The sequence below is a fragment of the Podarcis gaigeae genome (genome assembly GCF_964106915.1).
Source record: "Podarcis gaigeae genome assembly, chromosome: 9".
Classification (NCBI taxonomy): Eukaryota; Metazoa; Chordata; class Lepidosauria; order Squamata; family Lacertidae; genus Podarcis; species Podarcis gaigeae.
Window position 1 is genome coordinate 7,254,870 of NC_139685.1, and position 15,804 is coordinate 7,270,673.

Sequence of the window (15,804 nt, forward strand, 5' to 3'; positions counted from 1 at the left end):
GTCATTTGGAGTCAAGGATTTCATTCAAACATCTTCTGTTGAAGGAAGTAGTGATTTTATTTAATATAAAGTTCCCCAATCCAGAGCAAGTGAGCTCCCTTACACCAGTCTATTGTCCCACCCTGCCTGAAGTCGTCAACTATTGTTCCTCTGCCTAAAAAATCCACAATCAGTAGTCTGAACGACTACAGACCAGTTGCACTGACTCCAATCATCATGAAGTGTTTTGAGAAACTGGTGCGCCGTCACATTATTTCCTGTCTTCCATCAACTTTTGACAACTACCAGTTTGCATACAGGGCAAATAGATCCACGGAAGACGCTATCACTACCACTCTCCATGCTGCTCTGTTCCATCTGGAGCAGCCGGGGAGTTATGTGAGGCTGCTGTTTGTGGATTTTAGCTCTGCTTTTAACACTATCCTCCCCCATAGACTGGTGTCCAAGCTAGAGGCGATTGGACTCTCCAACTCCACCTGTCTCTGGGTTTTGGACTTTTTGTCAGAACGTTCTCAGAGGGTTAGAGTAGGGTCACATATGTCCACAGCCCTTAGCCTTAACACCGGCTCACCACAGGGTTGTGTGTTGAGTCCCCTGCTCTATACTCTCTATACGTATGATTGTACAGCCATTTATTCCAGCAACAAAATCATCAAGTTTGCTGATGACACTACGGTGGTGGGGCTCATTTCAGGAGGGGATGAGTCCGCCTATCGGGACGAGGTGGAGCGGCTTTGTGCTTGGTGTGGAGAGAACAATCTGGCTCTTAATACGACTAAGACCAAGGAACTGGTGGTGGATTACAGGATAAAAAAGGCGGACATTCAGCCCTTGTATATCAACGGGGAACGGGTGGAGAGGGTGGCGGAATTCAGGTTTTTGGGAGTGACTATCGATCAGGGCATGACTTGGAGCGCAAATACCACTGCTCTGGTGAAGAAGGCCCAGCAGAGAATTTATTTCCTCAGACTTTTAAAGAAGAACAATCTGAGTGAGAGACTGCTGGTGTCCTTCTACCGAGGCTCCATAGAGAGCATTCTCACATACTGTATTTGTGCCTGGTTCTCCAGCTGTACAGCTAGGAAGAGGAAGGTGCTCCAGAAGGTCATAACCACAGCCCAAAGGATTATTGGTCATCCCCTCCCATCTTTGGAAGAACTGTACGGTTCCCGTTGTCTTAGGAAAGCAAACAATATCCTGCAGGATGCATCTCACCCGGGACACAGTCTGTTTGTACTACTGCCTTCTGGCAGGAGATACAGAAACATCAAGTCAAGGACAAATAGACTGAAAAATAGTTTCTATCCAAGAGCTGTGGCCTTCTTAAATGCAGTAACTCGATAGTGTGACCTGGGAGTTTGATGGGTGTGGGTGTGGGTGTGGCTGGAATGTGGTTTGTTTGGTTGTTGTTGTTGTGTTGCTTTTGTTGTTTTTAAGGGATGGCATCCAATTTCGTTGCACTTGTGCAATGTTGCACTTGTGTAATGACAATAAAGAATCTATCTATCTATCTATCTATCTACATTTAAATCCTAATGAAATCAAGTCGGTCACTGTGGAGGAAACATCAAAGATCTGCAGCTCAACTGGGTGTTCCTATTGAGTTGGCAATGCAGACAGGTCAGAAAATAAGTACTGTGTATTATATTACTGTAGCTGCTGCTGCATTCAACCACTGCTGTTGAGCTCATAGGTGCAAATATATAGAACTAAAACCTGATGCTTATTTAAGCGGGACACTTTTAAGTGCGTGATATTTAAGCTGCCATTCTACACACATACACTGAGGAATAGGACTAACACCTGGGTCTGGCTTTGGAGCATATTGTACATTTCTCTGAAATGACCCAGAAAGAGTATGAGAGTTAGAATTTTATTCCTTATCCAGCAAAATGATCTAAGCAACTGTCATTTATCTTGTTCATGAGCTGGACTTTTGTATGTGAAATCTCTCCCCCCTGAAGATCAAGTTTGTTACATTATACCCCCCACCCCCAATCTTCCTTTAAAAAGTATTCTGTGGCATATTTGATACAGAATTCATCCTTCCCTCATCTGTCACCAGGTATCATAATTGCAACAACAAAATGTGGAAACTCAATTATAGCCATGAGAAGAAACAGAGTATCATCTTCTAAAATGAATCTGTGGATGTAACTGGACCATTTACTTACTACAGCATAGGGTCAAGTGAATAGGAAACTATTTGTACTGGGACACAAAGGTGCATTATTTACAATTACAAAGAGGACTTTGAATAAAAGTCTTTCAATTGCCCCCACCTTCAATCTAAATCTGAAGAGTTATACTGCAATTGCAATTTGCTTGCGGGTGAGGGACGGGAATTGAACCTTGCCCAAACCACAAAGGGAAGACCGTAGGATGTTCATTGTACCAGCATTTTCTCAACACAATCGCTAAGGCTTGTGCAATCTGTGTTCACCGCTGGCATGCAGACTTGTGGGGCTGCTGGCAAGGCTACTGCATGTGAACAAGGAGCTCAAACTGATTTGTGGTACTCAAAGGCAAGTGGGCACTGATAGATTCCATTCCAATAAATAAAAATAAAAAAGACTTGTGCTAAAGCTTCAGTCACCCCTTAAAAGGGGTGGGGGTAGGGAAGAGACCCCAGTCTTGCATGAAAACCTAGGAATTGCATTTTGGTATATATATTTTTTTCTGTCGCCTCCCCCAAGCAATCAAGTCAACCCAGGCTTGCTGTTCAACATGAATCACTTGCCTGAGGTCTATATAAGTGAGCTGTGGACCTGCAGCTAATGCTGGCCGGTTCACTAGGCTAACACATAAGCAGCTGTGCTCACATGTAAGGCCAGAGCAGTCAAATCATCTGGATTTCTGTTTCCCTGATTAAGGGTACAGAGGCTGGCTTTCTTTTGACATAGGCCGACTAAATGCAGCTCCCCACTCTTTAGCCAGAGGCAAGCCCTGTGGACTGAATTGAACACAGCTGCTTCGTTCTTGCAAAGGAGAAACTGTAGATATGAAGGAATCTCAGGTCTCGGTGGTAGGGACACTTATTTGGAAAGAAGTCCAGTTGGCATCAGCGGGACTTACTCTGAAGACATGAATACTAGTGGTTTGTCTTATACACAGAGCCATGCAAGCTGTTTACAACCAATTCAATCATAAAATAATGAAATTAAGTTAGCTGAGCTCTGGTACTGCAGCAATGGCCAGCACCAATAGTCTGAAATCCTGGCAAGTGCATTTACACTAAAGGTGCCATGTGCATGCATGTGAGGAATATAAACCACAATGCAGTATGCAATAAAATTCAACACATGAACCCTACTCCAACCCTACACTCTATTAGATGAATTGTAGTACTTAGATGAATTGTATTAGATGAATTGTAATTGTAGTAACATTGTGCATAAAAAGTGGCAATGCAACTTGAGAGTTTTGGCCAGCACTGTTCATGAATGCATACCCAATTCAGGTGCTGGAGGAGACTCTTGAGAGTCCCATGGATTGCAAGAAGATCAAACCTATCCATTCTAAAGGAAATCAGCCCTGAGTGCTCACTGGAAGGACAGATCCTGAAGCTGAGGCTCCAATACTTTGGCCACCTCATGAGAAGACTCCCTGGAAAAGACCGATGTTGGGAAAGATGGAGGGCACAAGGAGAAGGGGACGACAGAGGACGAGATGGTTGGACAGTGTTTTCGAAGCTGCTAACATGACTTTGACCAAACTGCAAGAGGCAGTGGAAGACAGAAGAGCCTGACGTGCTCTGGTCCATGGGGTCACGAAGAGTCGGACATGACTAAACGACTAAACAACAACAACAACCCAATTCAGAGTCCATGAAAGTGCAATGTCTGAAAACTATGGCTCTATTTTGCTCACGCTGTATTAACCAACTAATGTGGTTAATGTAGAAATTTTGTTTGAAATTTGGGAGAGATAGGAGAAATAACTTAAGTCTTGCAAGGGTAGAAATGTTTTCTGCTAACACAAGCCAGTTTAAAACAGCCACACTGGCTGGAGCTGATCAGAATTGGGTTGGGTTGCTGTCTTCTTCTTCTTCTTCTTCTTCTTCTTCTTCTTCTTCTTCGGCAATCACTCGTAGCCGAGTTGAGTCCGTAAGTGCCTGTGGAGGCCAATTCTGGATCCACACGCCCTTCCACGGTGGGGACATTGGTGGGAGTTGATCACGGTGTGGATTTGCCAAGCGTGCCTTCCTCTTAGCACGTTTCTCCCTTGCGTCCCGAGTTCGAGTGTCTTCAAAGCCCATGACACCTTTGGTGAAGGCTGTTCTCCAGTTGGAGCGCTCACAGGCCAGTGTTTCCCAATTGTTGGTGTTTATACTACATTTTTAAAGATTTGCCTTGAGACAGTCTTTAAACCTCTTTTGTTGACCACCAGCACTACGCTTTCCATTTTAAAGTTCGGAATAGAGTAGTTGCTTTGGAAGACGATAATCGGGCATCCGCACAACATTAAGCTACCATGGACTATTAGCTATTAACTACCGTGTACATGTGAATGAACAGGCAGAGTATGGATTTATTAAAGGTTGGTTCACGCTTGCAGAGGTTCATAAAGCATCAGGATGGTACAGTGAGCAAGGGAACAGTAACTTTTATTGAGTTCCAACATTCACCACGAAGTTGAGTCTCACGCCTCTCATGCCTACCCAGCCTGGCTTTCGAACTCATGAAGAATCAGCAAATCCACAACATTATATCCGAAAGTGTCATCTAGACATTTCACATCAATTTAACTGTGATCAGTTCTGTAGTGAATTCATGTCAGCTCCAGCAGCAAGCCCTCAAGTGAGGAACATGAAAACATATTTTTCCCAAGGGAGGGAGGTTGTTAACCAATCTTTAGGGGGGGAAAGTAGCATTTAGTTAATTGAAAGGTATTGACCAGGATCCAAATGACCACATACAGCACATCAACAGCACAGAGAGGTTTTCTTTGTTTATTTAGGTCTTCCTTCCACAGGCAGACTCCTGTCCTCCAAAAGCATTGTGGAATGGCATGAGATGCTGCTACTGGAAGGAAATATCACCCCTCATCTGTGTGTACACAGTAGCACTTTGTACTTACATACAAGGTATTCTGGGCCCTAGTGTTAAGTATTATGATCCATATAACAATATTCAACACTCAGTTTCATTCCAGCAAGAGAAGCAGAGCCTTGGATTTTTTTAAACAAAGGATACAAAATTGATTTTTTATTGTCACACAAGATGCACTTATAAAATTCATACAGAATATCATTTAAGAGGGAAAAAAATCATTCCAAGCTTCCCTTAAGCAACAATTAAATAAAAATTAAATTACAACAAATTCACAAATATTCTGAATTAAATTTTAATGATCAAAATTTGTCAAAATGAACACATCTGAAACAATCATTTCTGTATATTTCTAGCTTAGTTTTAAAATTCCTATTCCCACTGTATTCTTAACTTTGGCCACTTCTTCAAGCTGAAGTGGGAATAGAAGCTTGATAAAAGGGGTGTGGGCTGGTGAATGGCTACTTCAGAACAGCCTATATTTCCCCACCTTTTCAACATTCATTGAAGCCTCTTTATCTGAATTTAATTTCTGTACACTGATTTTATTTTAGCAACAGTATCTGCAGCTTTGGAGGAATAAACACGTATTTTGAATTTTAAAATTTAGTATAACTTATTTTTTTCTGGGCCACTTTGCAATAGCTAATAAATGAACCAACAAAGATCTAATCAGCACGAAAAAAATCTCATATTTAAAAAGTTTTAAATATTGCATTGTGTTTCTTAGACATTGCCGATCAGGTAGCAAGAAAGCACTTTGAGTGCAGCAGGCTTTCTCACTATGCTGAGCTGAAATGTCTGTTATTCCGGATTCAACCCTTCTTGAATTCCTCTTTGCCTGTTTCCCAAGCCCTATGCACCCCAAGTAACACAGCTTAATACTTCAAAGCCCAAGTACTTCTAAAGCAACATTCATTCTACTTAAAAGTCTAAAACTAAAACCACCTATTTGAGGCTGTCTCCATTTTTGGCCATGTGCAGCTGTTCCAGCAAAGTCAAAGAAATGCTCTTAGCTGATTGACACATTACCATGTGCAAGTAACTTATTTTGTCTATTCCAATGCAAGGGCTCACAGTTGCAAGTGAAACATCTTTAAGTGCCAAGTGCAATCCCACATGTTGATTTTGCCCTTCCTCCCCCAAGCTTGTACACTTTTAACATTTACAAACTCAAGCTTTTCATGTTGAAAACACAGTGCAAATTAAACAGAAAGGAAGAAAAAGCTGTTCTTGCCCAGTTATCGCACAGTCCACTATTCCCTGTTGTTGGTCAATTTCTGGCTACAGTCTTAACATTTAGACAAAAATATTATGCAGTAAATATTTCCTTTAAGGGTGATTTATTTGGATTAGATGAAATACATTTTGAACAATCCTCTCGTAGCAAGAATATCTTGATTATGTATTCTACTAAAAGTTTGAAAAAGTCTTTTGGCAGGTGAAGAATTTTGAAATGTTTTGTAGTGGCTTATGAAAGCAGAAAGGGATGCTTGTTGTTAAAGATGCAAACACGTTCCCAATGTTATCCTTCTAATTAAGGGGCTTTATGAATAGTGATGCGTTCTGGAAGCACTGTTTCGTAAAAATGGATTTAAATATATTTCACACGTTATTTTTCAGGAAAGCGATGCCGTAGCTTTGCCAAGCGGTAGGTCTCTCAAAACTCACATTTTCCAAAACAACCAAGTTAACGATGTGAAGCTTGATTGGTTACCAAGCCAAGTTATTCACTGTAATAGGTCTGCCATTAATAATTTAAGTTTTTAAATAAATATTTTTAAGTGCCTGTTTGGCACCCATCCATCGTGGCAGCGCCTGCTGTCCCAACAGCTCAGTATACTAAGCACATTTTATTTACAAAAGTTTAGTCAATTCTGTTTCCACAAATTGTAAACCTGTCTATCTCCAACAAATCTTTCTTTGCAGATCTGTGTTTTGACTCGGAACTGTCCTGGCTTATATCTTTCTCATCTCCATCAGGAGTTGTCAGGAACTGATCCGAGTTGCTTGTCACAAGTTGTGGCGCTGCATTTTCCTTCTGGTGTACAGGCTGACTGGTCACGGAAGCAGACAGATTTTCATCTGTGGAAATTCATGCACAAAAAACAGAAATTAGGACTTCGCACAGTGGGAGAAGACGCTGATTACAGATCTGTATGTTTATTGGCTTGTCACTGCAATGCAGGGTTTGCAAGTTAAAGATCTGTTCAACAGATATGCAAGGCAACTCAGTAAACTTCGCGTATCAGGTGCATAAAATCCTGCCACTGAATTTCTCTCTTTTGTTGACAGTAGTGTTACATACTCCCATTTAAGCCATGTCAGTAACCTTCTAACTTTTGCATTTCTAATGTAAAATAACCTTTTTGAAACCTTCAGGTTTTTAAAGATAAAACCATACCAGCCCTCTCTGGCAACTCCAATAAGTAAGAGAGCTCAGTTATGGCAGAAGTTGCTAGTGATTACTATGTATGGGTACACAAAGAAATGCTAAACAAAAGCAGGGAAAGATGAATGGCTCGCTGACACATGATTTACACCAACTCTACACTTTACTGTCCTTCAAAAGCACAAATGGAGATAGTGATTTACCAGAGATCAGTTTTTATTTCACTTTAATTTTCTACACTGGATGGAATGTTCTTTGGAATGTTCTTTATTTTCTTTTGCCCCATTCTCTTTCACCTTTAAGCCTGCCCAACCCTTGGAAGGTTAGCTGTTGGGCCAAAAGAGGCTTCCCATCCCTTCTCTGATGAAATCAGACGTATAATAATAATTTTATTATTTATACCCCAGCCACTGGGTTGGGTGGCCTCAACCATGCCACATCAGATACTGAAGTTTTAAACTTTAGGGAATTAATCAGGCTAAATATTAAATAAATCGAAAAACCATTCTGTCGCATTTTCTTAAAAGCTTAGTTCCTTGGGAGCCAAGTCTGTTGTTAAAGAAGGTAAAGGTAAAGGACCCCTGACAGTTAAGTCCAGTCACAGATGACTCTGGGGTTGCGGGGTTCATCTCGCTTTACTGGCTGAGGGAGCCGGCGTTTGTCCGCTGACAGTTTTTCCAGGTCGTGTGGCCAGCATGACTAAGCCGCTTCTGGTGAAACCAGAGCAGCGCGCAGAAACACCGTTTACCTTCCCGCCGAAGCGGTACCTATTTATCTACTTGAACCTTTTGGCGTGCTTTCGAACTGCTAGGTTGGCAGGAGCTGGGACTGAGCAACGGGAGCTCACCCCGGCGTGGGGATTCGAACCACTGTCCTTTGGATCGGCAAGCCCAAGAGTCTCAGTGGTTTAGACCACAGCGCCACACGCATCCCTAAGCCTGTTGTTAGGAGCAATGAAAACAAAGGCGATCCTTTTAAGAAATAAAATGATCAAATTCAATATAATTTTTGGAATTGCCCTGTTCAAAGCGCTTATAAATAACCCAGATAAGATGGAGTAGTTTGTTAGAAGTTCGTCACTAACTGGACTAATATACTTTAATCCCAATACTGTGACTTGAGTTCCTCAGTTCTCAAATGTGGTGCTATTACTGTTCGTAGGGCATGAGGAGTGGACCAGGAGTGCATGATGTTTTAACATTACTGAAACTAATGGAGTGTAGACCTAGGAAGCTGCTTAACTGAAAAAATGCTGGGAGCCCCTTGTAAGACTAGGATAAAACAAAAACCAAATGCTGTGCTTTGGAAAAAAAATCTAGAAATGGAAAAGACCTTAACTTCCTGTGGGCTCACATACTCAGCTTTCTCCTCTCCTCTCTGCAAACATGGCTGCAAGAAGTTCAGTGGTTTTGCTTTAATTGTGAACTCCAAGCGGTGGTTAATTTTAACAATGGTTTGCTGAAACCAACCAGCTTCGTGAACTTTGCCCTGATCCCACAATAAGGCCTCTTCCCAGAGTTCTCCTGCCAAATTCTTCCTGGAAAAATTAAAAATTCAGGTCTGTTCTAATTCAGAACAGTGAATATTTGGCATTTTCCCCAAACTGCCAGATATTTTTAAGTGATCAAAAACACGAAGATGCCTTTTGTTGGGTCAATACTGGAAGCAATGCTCTGAGTTACATGGACCCCTGCGGTTTCCTAACACTTTAGTTGGTGCTTCCAAGGACAAAGCGAGGCTGCACAGTAGACGAGAGATATGACAGAAGTCCAGAAGTAAAAGGTTCTGCTCACCTTGAGTGGGCTTGTACTTGCTTTGTGATTTGCCTAGTGGTTTGCCTGGGGTGCTAGCAGGAGGCGGGTTGAACAACTTCTCTTCCATGTTTGCTTCTTTGACGTACTGGCATGACTTTCCCAAGAGCACAATGCTATTAAGTACTTTGAGTGATATCAACCTGCAAGCAACAAGTATGTATGAAGTGATTCCAAAAACAGGAAGTGGATATGTCAGAATCACCACTTCTTCCCTCTCAGTCTCCTCCATCCCTGCCTGATTCAAATTTCTGCCATTCTTTTAAGCCACCACTTTCCCCCTCTGAGTGTTTCCACCTTCTCATTCCCACGCCACGACCACTGCTGTTGTGCAACCTGCTTTCGTTTTGCTCCCCTACCCCATCCTGACTTCATGCAAATACAGGATTCTGATGTAGCACTACAAATCCTGCAATGGGGGCTGCACATTATTATATATAAAGAAAAGCATTTTATGCTTGTGAAGTATGGCAAAGCCATCTAGTTGCTTGCATTTGTCATGACCCCCCACCACTGCTAAAGAGATGCCAAGGAAGGAAACCAAAATGAGTCAAGAGCAGAAGCATTTTGACAATTAGGGTCCCTGGACCACATAACTTGTCATTCAGATCCATAGGTGTGTGTAGAACGGGTTGCTATAAAGAAGGTGCAAGCACCATACATAATCAAGTGCTTTTACATTATTATCTAATGCATAAAGAACACTTTCCCATGGCTCACTTCTGTCTGTCAAAAGTGACTTTATCCAACTACAGTGGTACCTCCAGTTGCGGACAGGATCTGTTCCGGAGCTCCGAGGTTTCTGCAACCAGAGGGACTGCTTCTGCGCATGCGCATGATGCGGTAGTGCACTTCTGCGCATGCAGCAAAACACTTCTGGGTTTGCCGCTTTCGCAACCTGAAGTTTATGTTACCCAAGGGTAACGTAAGCCAGGGTGCTACTGTATACTGCTTACATCAATTCTTCCAATTAAAGTCTCCTAAATGAAACATTTTTACAAATTGTTTGATCTGTACTTACCCACAGTAGAAGAGAACAACACAAGCATAAGCCAAGACTCCTTGAACTTTTACTGAACTTGTAACAACTCTGATGAGCTAGAGGAAGAAATGAGTTAACACAGTTAAGCATTTTTTAAATAAAAGAACGATAACAAATCTGGGCATTAAAAAATGAAAATAGTTCTAATAACTATGTGAAAGAATTTCAGATATTTTCTACCTTTCTACACATCATCCTTTTAAAGAAACCTTGCGTCTTTTGAAACACATGGAGTAATAATTTCAGTAGTGTGACATTATCTTAACTACTCTTCAAAGCTGGCTGTGGGATCTCTCCTCCCCTTTCATATTGTCTTTTCATTCAGCTGTCCAAGGTAGTGGTGTCAGTACTGCTTGGTAGTGGTTCCAGTTCTACTTGGCCAATTCCAACAGGTGAAAGGGGAGTGTTGCTCAGATCCATAAGGTCGTCAAGGTGGGGCTCTGCAGGATTTGGGAATGTGTTGCCATCAATATGTTGATCACACAGCTCTATTTATTCCTTTCATCACAAGCAGTTGTGGTGGCTGATGTGGTGAACCAGTACTGACAAAGGTACTGGACTGGATGAGGGCCAATAATTGGAAGCTCAGTCCAGACAAGACAAATGTACTGTTGGTGAATGGCTCCTCTGACATAAACCAGTCCGGAATGGGATTATGCTTCCTTTGAAGGACCAGGTTTGTAGCTTGAGGGATACCTCTGGTCCCAATACTGTCCAAGCAGCTCAGAGTGCCTCCTACCAGCTTTGGCTGGTGGTCCAGCAATGTGGATGTGGATAATCTTGCATCTAGTCCAGGCATAGGCAAACTTGGCCCTCCAGATGTTTTGAGACTACAACTCCCATCACCCCTGACCACTGGTCCTGTTAGCTAGGGATGATGGGAGTTGTAGTCCCAAAACAGCTGAAGGGCCAAGTTTGCCTCTGCTCTGGCAACTTCAAGGTTAGATTGCTGCAATTTTTGGCACCTGAGGCTGCCTTTGAAGATTGGCTGGAAAGAACAGGTGGTGCATAACTTAGTTATTGAACATATGTACTGGCTTCCAATAAATTTCGGAGCAAATTTTAAGCGCTGGTTTAGACCTATGAAGCCTTACATGGCTTGGGACTCCAATACTGTACCTTATAGAACACTTTTCCAGCAGTAGACTCCTTGTTATTAAAGGCCTTCCTCTGAGTGTCCCCTTCAGCAAAGATGTGGAGGCTGGTAACAAGTGGACCTCCATTTGTGGAGCACTCTCCTCAAAAAAGTTTGCCTGCCACCAACATCATCATCTCTCCAGTGCAAAGCTACAAGCCGTTTATTCTTCCAGGCATTTGTTAATTTTGCTCTCTCTCTCTGCTACTGGGGCTTTCTGCTGGTTGCTTTTTATAGAGAATATTTTTTCCCCTTTCGGACATTTTTGCAGGATCATTTTAGGTTTCGTTTATTACGTTTTCAACTTGGAAGTCTGTATCACCAAAACCCAAGCTCTCACAGTAAAGTCTAAAGAGACATTTTAATTTTAAAAGCTAGGTACATAAGAATATATACCATTTTCAGCCAAGCTTTAACCTCACAGTACTTGAGGAAACTGTTCTGGGGCTACATCACATAATACCCCTCTTCAAAAATAGCAAATCAAGGGTTTAGGAATATATTTCATCCCTTGGTAAAATTTTCACCACTTACCATGGGAGTTTGCAATATGACAAGAAATACATGACTTACTAGAACAGCCAATGGGAGAGGAATAAAGCCCATTCTCCTGGAAACGGAATCACTGTAATCTGTGTATGCCTAGGAGAAAAGAATTGAACCCGAGTTTTTAAATTAAGTGTAGAAAACAAAAATAACAGAGCAAGTTCCACTGGGACTGGCTACACATTTTGGATGGCATCAACCTTCCCTGAAGCATCCATTTAAAACAAGAACAAAATCACATTTTAAACTGGTGAAACTTGCCTCATAAAATGGCAAATATATTTGTGTGTGTGAATCCAATTAAAATTAATGCAGTTTAAATTCACTGACCTATAAAGAAGGATCAAGCCATCACACATTGTATCAGCAGATTACAAAGACATTTAATGGCATACTATGGCTGCATTATCTAAAGGAAGGACTTGAATGACATAAACATTAAGGAAAATATGAAATGTAACAGCCATCACCATGCAGTTACAGATACTGCCTTTAAAACTAGGGTAGCTACCTCATATATTTATCTCTTCCCCACTCCCCATCTCAGCTCTTCCATCTACTTACCAGCACTGAAACCCAGCTTCAGCACTCGAACAATGCAACTGTTGCTCCTCTTTCCCTCACAGGTATCTCATTCTCCCACAAATCGTGTCCTGAAGGTTGTGGGGGCCAGATGACTGCCCTCCTTCCAGATTTTGCCAGTCCCACCCATTGCCCACTTCCCCATCCCACTTTTTCCTCTACCTTTGAAATGAATTCTGTTTAATTCTGCTCTCTTTGCATCTCTGCATTACACTTCTTTAGCACCCTATTCCATGACTCAATCCTCATTACAGGCTGAGGCCGGGCCTGCCTTTCTTCCTCTCTGACAAAACTCCAAACTTGGTCCTTAGCAATTTCAACTTTTATGCTGACTTGCCCTCCATCCTCTCTTCCTTACCTCCTCTTGATCCCGTCTTCACCAACAACTGCTCTCTCTTCTGTGAAATTCTTACTGTTTGATCATCACATTCAACAGTGCACACAGCTCAACCTCCCCACATCCAGTTTCTGCTGCTTCTGCAGCCTCCAAACTATTCAGTCATTCACCAGGCTTTTTCTGCTTGCTTCTTTGACACTGCACTTTCTGGTTTCAATTATCACTGACTTCACGTCTCACATGCGGGACGCGGGTGGCGCTGTGGGTTAAACCACAGAGCCTAGGACTTGCTGATCAGAAGGTCAGCGGTTCGAATCCCCGCGATGGCGTGAGCTCCCGTTGCTCGATTCCTGCTCCTGCCAACCTAGCAGTTTGAAAGCACGTCAAAGTGCAAGTAGATAAATAGGCACTGCTCCGGCGGGAAGGTAAACGGCGTTTCCGTGTGCTGCTCTGGTTTGCCAGAAGCAGCTTAGTCATGCTGGCCACATGACCCGGAAGCTGTACGTCGGCTCCCTCGGCCAATAAAGCGTGATGAGCGCTACAACCCCAGATTTGATCACGACTGGACCTAATGGTCAGGGGTCCCTTTACCTTTACCTCACCTCTCACATATTTGCTCCATTCTTCAGTGAACTATACACATCTCTTTGATCTCTAGCCCTGACTCACATCCATGTTCTCATCCAGCCTCTCCCGCGTCTCACCTGCCCTCGGACTGAACAAATGACACTGCTACATCTGAACATGTGAACATGCTCTGCTGATGTGTTTGTGAAGTTTCATCAGCTTCACATTAGAGACGGGGACACAGCATAGTTAGGTACTAGCATGCTATTTAGTTTGAATGCTGAAGACTGTAAATAACAATATTTTAAAATAGAATGGCAAAAAAAAAGAAAACAAACTAATATAAAACTAAATGTCAAGTGACTCACATTAAACTTGTACACATCATTTTAATTCCCTGTGCAAAGAGTGAAGTAAGCTTTTTCTAACAATTGGGAGACCAACACAATTTCTGATTAACTGATGGATTCCATTTTCTGGAATAAAACCAGGCACGTCCTTTAGTGTAAGGAACAGGCATTTTTCATTCTGCTACTTACATTTTTCTGTCGACTGCTAACAAGGTCAAATGCAAGACTGGCTCTGTATTCACTGTAGACCTGAAAACAGAGCAACACAAGTCCTTTCGTTCTGATCAAAGTAAATACCAGCAATAAAATCAGTACTGTAATTATTAAAAGTAAATTTAGGATTAGCACACTTAGCATTGCCGTACTGTTTCTCAGATACTCATTTATCATTGACGAGTAAGCTTAACAACTGGATTCCTATGATATGGGATAGGAAAAAGCAGATTCTGTTGGATCAGTCCAGTGCCGTGTGGATATTCTTATCTACACAGGGTTCTGCTCAACCCATTTGCAGAATCAAGCATAGAAAAAGATGCAGGTACTAAGATGCAACATTTATTCAAGTGTATCCATGCAAGAGCTCCATAAGCATTTAAGAGCCCGTATCCAACAGTGTGCTGTAGATATGGCTGATAGTTAAGTGCTTTGTTTCAGAAAAGCTCAGTATGAATAGATAAAACATCGAGTCTATAAACCATTATACATCACTGACCTGCTTTGCTGCAATCACATAAGTATGTTTCTCTCATAAAAACTAGTATATCTAGGACTGCTTGTTTATAAGTTAATCTTACCTCCAAGCAGATATAGCTGGAATAAGGTGCAACTCTAGTTTTTTTTATATTATTCTAAAGAACATTAAAACTCGACAAGTGGGTGGAAAGCTGAACATCTACCTGGACACTAGATGAAAAAGCTTTTTTTTTTTATAAAAAAGAAAAGGTATATGTCTACTTTCAGGCTACTAAGTCTAATTCTGATTCAGCAACTGCAACGGCCATTCGCTTCAAATGGGGTGTGTGTGAAATCAGGTACTTCGTAGTATCAGTATTATTTATTAATAAAATCTATGTGTTAATATGAAACCTCACAGGTCTGGGTACCAGAATAAATCTAGTAGGCTAGAGCTATCATTTCCATTTTTCACTGCATCATTTCTGCACTCATTATACAAAAGTAGGCCATGTATAACTGCCTTTGGCACAATATAACTTATTAAGTGCATTTATTAAATGTGCTTCCACACTATACTGCTGCTACTTTGCAAATCCAGCCACCCTGCCTAAATCTGACCTCGCTTCCTAAATGCACATATGCGCACACAAATGCAATGAAGGGATAATATTTGCCTCTATTCTTATTCTTTATAATGTCCTTGAAACTAAAACACAATTTTAATGGCTAATATGAGATGGACAAGGCTTGTGGCCTTAGCAGACAACACCACTTCATCTTGTAATTTTGGGTTTGTTCCTTTTTTTACTAAAACCCCAAGATCAACCAAGCAGAGCTAGGTGCAGAAGATATACACTTTGAATTAAAGAATTCTAAAGCCCAGGAACTTGTTTTGTGTATCAGATCTGAACTGAGCTCACATTCCTTCCTCACTAAAAAGCTCCAGACATTGGAACCCTTTTTCATAGGGAAGTTACTCCAGTCTTGTGATCATTTTTTCCCTTTGCTCTTTTCAGCACCTTTTACAGACCTTCAACAACCATTTTGAGGTGCGGCAACGCAGCACTCCAAGTAACAGAGTGTAATGACATTATGATACTGGTAGCACATCTATGAAATTTGCATCATTTTACAGTTGCTTACAAGTGAACCGTATTTGCCATTTTAACGCCTACTTAACCAATATGGAGGGCTCCTTTTTGCACCTCCTCACAATTCTGGATTTACCACCCTGAATAGAAAAGAGGCGTTTATTGAGCCCTACATGAGCCTTCTTCATACAGATACTGCATCCATGCTAAGACCGCATCACACCC

General features: G+C 41.7%; 1 protein-coding gene and 1 long non-coding RNA gene across 6 annotated transcripts in view; both read right to left on the reverse strand.

Moving 5' to 3' along the window:
• Window positions 1-5,322: 5,322 nt before the first annotated feature.
• The window catches only part of TAPT1 (transmembrane anterior posterior transformation 1), a 68,865-nt gene continuing 58,383 nt past the window's right edge, over window positions 5,323-15,804 (reverse strand). For all 5 annotated transcript variants that reach the window (XM_083698280.1, XM_083698276.1, XM_083698277.1 and 2 more), the window contains 5 exons: window positions 14,003-14,062; window positions 12,005-12,073; window positions 10,276-10,352; window positions 9,237-9,397; window positions 5,323-7,136 (listed from right to left, as the gene is read on the reverse strand). In XM_083698280.1, the coding sequence (XP_083554406.1) occupies window positions 6,919-7,136; window positions 9,237-9,397; window positions 10,276-10,352; window positions 12,005-12,073; window positions 14,003-14,062 (585 nt within the window). In that variant the 3' untranslated portion in view covers window positions 5,323-6,918. The remainder of the gene's footprint in view (window positions 7,137-9,236; window positions 9,398-10,275; window positions 10,353-12,004; window positions 12,074-14,002; window positions 14,063-15,804) is intronic.
• On the reverse strand, window positions 12,946-13,996 carry LOC310825232. Its single transcript, XR_014555181.1, has 2 exons — window positions 13,649-13,996; window positions 12,946-13,595 (listed from the first exon to the last, which is right to left on the reverse strand). It is a non-coding gene; the product is annotated as an uncharacterized lncRNA (long non-coding RNA).